This window comes from Neoarius graeffei, chromosome 4 (assembly GCF_027579695.1).
Source record: "Neoarius graeffei isolate fNeoGra1 chromosome 4, fNeoGra1.pri, whole genome shotgun sequence".
Lineage (NCBI taxonomy): Eukaryota > Metazoa > Chordata > Actinopteri > Siluriformes > Ariidae > Neoarius > Neoarius graeffei.
In genome coordinates this window covers 4,100,303-4,106,302 of record NC_083572.1, presented here as the reverse complement: position 1 = coordinate 4,106,302, position 6,000 = coordinate 4,100,303, and the positions used below count along the sequence as shown (strand labels likewise).

Here is a 6,000-nt window from a genome sequence, read left to right as displayed (position 1 = left end):
AGTTATTTAATTTGAGGGGATTAAAGCAAATAATGTGTATGAAATTGCTTGCTTTGCGCAGTCAAGCAGACAGAGGAAGTCCATGTGTGCATGCGCAGGTTTACCTTTGAGCGTGCACTGACAGTTCCATCATTCTGTCGCTAAATGAACAGCTGATCACACCGAGGTGCTCGCTGAGCACCGATATTTATTAGTTTGGTCCTGCGTTTCCTTTCCTTCGTATATAACATAACGTCTTTTCTTCTCGCTTTCTTTCCGTTACTGTAGTTGGGCTTTCACATTTCATTTGCACACTCACGTCCTCCATTTTTCTCTCCTGTTTCAAATTTGTATCCCACAATGCCTTGCGTGAACGGGGAAAGCCCACCACACGATGTCATGCATGACGTAGTATCTTGTATTGGGTCATGGTGAAGCAGGAAAAAATTTCATCTCATCTCATTATCTGTAGCCGCTTTATCCTGTTCTACAGGGTCGCAGGCAAGCTGGAGCCTATCCCAGCTGACTACGGGTGAAAGGCGGGGTACACCCTGGACAAGTCGTCAGGTCATCACAGGGCTGACACATAGACACAGACAACCATTCACACTCACATTCACACCTACGGTCAATTTAGGGTCACCAGTTAACCTAACCTGCATGTCTTTGGACTGTGGGGGAAACCGGAGCACCCGGAGGAAACCCACGCGGACACGGGGGTGAGGCGATAGTGCCGCCCAGCAGGAAAAAATAGCGGAGAATTTAAGGCCACGTAGAGATAAGTTCATTAATTGTTCCATTTTTAAAAAACGAATACAATTGGAAGTCTGTGATTCGAATTCAGTAGCTTTCGATCACTAAACAAATATTACAATTGGGTGTCGGGAAAATTCTTTTTATGACCTACACTTGAAAAATCTGAAAGGCAGGATAGCTTTAATGTTTTATGAGTGTCAAAAAGTGTATGTAATAATTTTTTTTTATTAAAAGAAAGCCTCATCAGTTTTTCAAAAGGCACTGAGGGTAATGTTTAATTTTTACACGTGTCAATCATTTTGCCAGTGCTTGTTAATATGAAATCATGTTTTTATTTATTGTAAAATATGGTTAACTGGGAAAAAAAAAACAGAGACATTGAGTTTAATAATGTTTCTGTGACACAAGGGTGCCAATAATTTTTCACCTGACTCAACATGCTCGTGCCTGCTCCCGAAATTTCCACGGGATGGACCCGATTGGATAAAACCCCCAACTCATCACCGCCCCTCGTGCCCCAGTACTCGAATCCGATTGGCTGATCGGAATGGCAATCATGTGGTTGTGGGCGGGGCTTGAAGGGCGTGCGGGTTCTGTATTCCGAGCGCATTGCAACAAAGTTTACAGTGATACAGAAAGTAGAGCGCGTGCGCGGCGGTGCTCTTTGATCGGGTCTGAGTTCTATAATCCGATTCGATTCGAGTTTACATGCGATCGGTGTGAATGTGGGAATAGATCGAAGTCCAGATGGGAAAAAGCTGCCGGGGGATTTGTGTTCTGCTCTGCGGCGGTGGAATTTAAATTTTGCTGATGAAAGTGAATTTCAGAAAAGTGTTAATCGTGAAGGATTTCATTATTTATTATTGTTAGTTTTATTCTTCCTCTTCTTCTTCTTATTCGTAGCAGTAGATAGTAACAGCAGCAGTAGTCTAGTACAGGGACATTTTCTCATATCTTCTTCTGTTTATCCATTTTTTTTCTGGTAAGTCAGTAGATTATTATTATTATTATTATTATTATTATTATTATTATTATTCGCTTTGGCTTTGCTTCCACCCTTCCCCAGCGTATAACCGTGATCAAATCCTCTTGAGGGTTCTTCTGGGCTTTCCCCTACATCTCACTTGGCTTTGTGCTGAAATCATTTGTATCACTGCTGATTTTGTTGCCTGCTGCGGGTGCAAGGGCCAAATTTGCTTTAAACAAACAAACAAACATCCCTAACTTGTGTGTAAACATGCCAAAGAGTCGAGCAGGCGTCCACAAGTTCCTTCTGTCTCGTCCCCGAACCCTGAAGCTGGCCTATGGTTATAACTCCAACATGAATGTAGGCAAAAGTGGATACAGGGTCTTCTGCGCCAACAACATCCCGGCATGCACCGAGCTGGCCAACAAGATCACTGAGTGAGTAAACGAACAAACATCTCCCACTTCGAACCTTCATTACCCTTCATGCAACACAAAGGAGGATCTGTGATAATAAGAGATTGAACTCATGGAACCCTAAACGTGGCATGTTGTCATACAACTACAATCAAAACACAACCAAGAACTAACAAACACCAAACTGCCAAGACTTACATCACTGACTGACCGAGAGAGAGAGGGTGTGTCAACATATTAAAGCTAGACGGCCTTTCGATTTCATAAAACCGGTGAAATTTAGTTCCGTCTGAAATGTGGTGATTGTGATATATGTTTATTTCTGTAATATCTCACAAAATATCAGGCCGTTCTGTTCTGTGGCTGGGAAGTTATTTAATTTGAGGGATTAAAGCAAATAATGTGCATGAAATCGCTCGCTTCGCGCAGTCAAGCAGACAGAGGAAGTCCGTGTGTGTGTGTGTGCGCGCATGCGCAGGTTTCCCTTTGAGCGTGCACTGACAGTTCCATCATTCTGTCGCTAAACGAACAGCTGATCACACCGAGGTGCTCGCTGAGCGCCCATATTTATTAGTTCGGTCCTGTGTTTCCTTTCCTTCGTATAGAACATAACGTCTTTTCTTCTTGCTTTCTTTCTGTTACTGTAGTCGCGCTTTCACGTTTCATTCGCACACTCACGTCCTCCATTTTTCTCTCCTGTTTCAAATTTGTATCCCACAATGCCTTGCGCGAACGGGGAAAGCCCACCACGTAATATCATGCATGAAGTGGTATCTTGAATCGGGTCATGGTGAAGCAGGAAAAAATAGTGGAGAATTTAGGGCCATGTGGAGATAAATTCATTAATTGTTCTGTTTAAAAAAAACTAATAAAATTGGAAGTCTGTGATTCAGTAGTTTTCAGTCACTAAACAAAAATAATTGGGTGTCAGGAAAATTCTTCTTTTCATGACCGACACTTGAAAAATCTGAAAGGCAGTACAGCTTTAAAGGAGAACTGAAGTCATTTTTAAACTTGCTTTATTTCTTAATTAACATGTTATTCAATTACGTTTTCGGTTTTAGTAACCTTATATCGTGACTCGTATTGGCAACTAATTGCAATTAAATATTATACTTATCGGCCTATTCGGTCTTTAGCCATGTTGAATTTAGTTCGTTTGGTCCACGGCAGGCGTCGCTTATCCGCGCGATCTTTACGAGACTTGTGCGAGACTTCGAAACGTGAAGTGTCAGCCAGGTGTCAGTGCCGCCATTTTGAAAACTATTTTCCCAACGAAGACGAGTTTAAATGACGATTACTGCCTACTTTTTTCAAACTTTCCTGATTGCTATCAAAACAAATAAAACTTCCGGCTTGATTACGTCAGCATTCCAAAGAGGGCGCGCGCGGCTTTTGACAGCGTTGGCAGATGTCGGTCACTTTGATTTGCGCTGTACGTTTTACTTCCGTCCTACGATGTCTCGCACAGGTCTCAACGCATCTCGTTTACAGCCATTGTTTTGACATATGGACTGATATATTACAGAGCATATTTCACACACTCATAACTTGCTATAGCAGCAACAAAATAGCGATCAAAAATGCATTCCGATATTTAATAACATGAGAAAAATAGAGTTTTGATGATAAAAAAATTTGCCTTCAGTTCCCCTTTAATACAGTTCAATGATCATTGTTTTTTGTAAGGATACATTTATGGAACGAGTCTTCAGTGTCCAGAAATTCTCTAAAGCTGTATTTTTTTCGTTTCTTCAACACAGAGAAAGAAGTTTATGCGTTTATGATTTCTCAGTAATGTGACAAGCTGCACTTTTTTTTTTCATCAGGGAACCCTTACTGAAAATGTCTGTTACTGTGAATAGTTAAGTGAGCAGAAGATAAACTGATCACCAAAAGGCATAAAGGTAAAGACGACACATTTCTTTTCAGTGTTTTCTGCAAGATTTGTGTATTATTTTTGTTTTGTACAACTGGAGAGTGAAAAAAGAAAAGGAACACCATGCGAAAGTTTGGGCACCCCAATACATTTGAGTTCTCAGGTAACTTTTACCAAGGTTCCAGACCTTAATTAGCTTATTGAGCTGTGGCTTGTTCAAATTCTTCATTAGGAAAGGTCAGATGATGCAGGTTTCAAAGCTGTATAAATTCTCTGACTCCTCAAACTTGTCCCTAAAATCAATAGCCATGGGCTCCTCGAAGCAACTCCCTCGCATTCTGAATAATAAAATAGTTGATGCTCACAAAGCAGGAGAAGGCTACAAGAACATAGCAAAGTGTTTTCAGGTAGCTGTTTCCTCAGATTGTAATGTTATTAAGAAATGGCAGTTAACAGAAACAGTGGAGATCAAGGTGAGGTCTGGAAGATGAGGAAAACTTTCTGAAAGAACTGCTCGTTGGATTGCTAGAAAGGCAAATAAAAACCCCTGTTTGACTGCAAAAGACCTTCAGAAAGATTGAGCAGACCCTGGAGTGGTGGTGCACTGTTCTACTATGCAGCGACACCTGAACAAATATGACCTTCATGGAAGATTCATCAGAAGAAAACCGTTCCTGCGTCCTAGCCACAAAATTCAGCGTCTGAAGTTTGCAAATGAACATCTAAATAAGCCTGATGCATTTTGGAAACGAGTCCTGTGGACTGATGAAGTCAAAATAGAACTTTTTGGCCACAATGTGCAAAGGTATGTTTGGAGAAAAAAGGGTGCCAAATTCCAGCAAAAAAACACCTCTCCAACTCTGAAGCATGGGTGTGGATCGATCATGCTTTGGGGTTGTGTTGCAGCCAGTGGCACAGGGCACATTTCACTGGTCGAGGGAAGCATGGATTCGAATAAATACCAGCAAATTCTGGAAGCAAACATCACACCATCTGTAAAAAAGTTGAAGTTAAAAAGAGGACGGGTCCTACAATAAGACGATGATCCAAAACACACCTCAAAATCTACAATGGAATACCTCAAGAGGCCCAAGCTGAAGGTTTTGCCCGGGCCCTCACAGTCCCCTGACCTAAACATCATTGAAAATCTGTGGATAGATCTCAAAAGAGCAGTGCATGCAAGACAGCCCAAGAAACTTGTAGAACTGGAAGCCTTTTGCAAGGACGAATGTGTGAAAATCCCCCAGGTAAGAACTGAAAGATTATTAGCCGGCTACAAAAAGTGTTTACAAGCTGTGATACTTGCCAAAGCGGGTGTTACTAGGTACTAACCATGCAGGGTGCCCAAACTTTTTTGCTTCAGGCCCTTTTCCTTTTTTGTCAGTTTGAAAATGTAAAAGATGAAAATAAATAGTTTTTGCTTAAAATATAAAGGGAATGAGTTGTCAACTTCATGCCTTTTGGAGATCATTTCATCTTCAACTTGCTTAACTGCTCACAGTAACAGCAATTTTGACCAGGGGTGCTCAAACTTTTGCATACCACTGTAACATAAGTGAGAAAAGGAACTAACTTGTTTTGCGGACGTTCCGTAACCTTAAATGCAAAAGAATTAACTATTCCAAAAGCAAAACTGATGCTATAAGGGGAATAAAACACTTGAGGATGTGATGTGATGTAGGAAAGCAATCCGGATCATGTAAGGCTGTAGGGGTTGTTAAAGGATGACAATAAGCGATTTAGTTTGTTGTTGTTATATCCCTGTTCCCTTACTACTTACCACTTCACATGCTCTCAGACGTCTGCTACGTTATTAGGTCCTCGGTTTTATGGCTTCAGAACGATGCGTTCTTTCTGCAAGTTTTATCAGCAGCTGTTATTCATTAGGATGTTAGAAAATCAGCACTTCGAGATAAACCTGCTATGCTGCTCGGGACTGTTTTGTCTTGTGACCGAAGTTAATCGTCTTTTCCATGATGAAATGTGTGTTTTGCAGCCATGTA

The 6,000-nt window shown here is 41.2% G+C and overlaps 1 protein-coding gene across 5 annotated transcripts in view; it reads left to right on the top strand.

Annotated features, from left to right (window-relative positions):
• The first annotated feature begins 1,345 nt into the window (after positions 1 to 1,345).
• The window catches only part of LOC132884744 (phosphoribosyl pyrophosphate synthase-associated protein 1-like), a 39,255-nt gene continuing 34,600 nt past the window's right edge, over positions 1,346 to 6,000 (top strand). For 2 of the 5 annotated variants that reach the window (XM_060918647.1, XM_060918645.1), the window contains exon 1: positions 1,726 to 2,139. In XM_060918647.1, the coding sequence (XP_060774630.1) occupies positions 1,973 to 2,139 (167 nt within the window). In that variant the 5' untranslated portion in view covers positions 1,726 to 1,972. The other 3 variants (XM_060918646.1, XM_060918648.1, XM_060918649.1) reach the window with 3 other exon arrangements.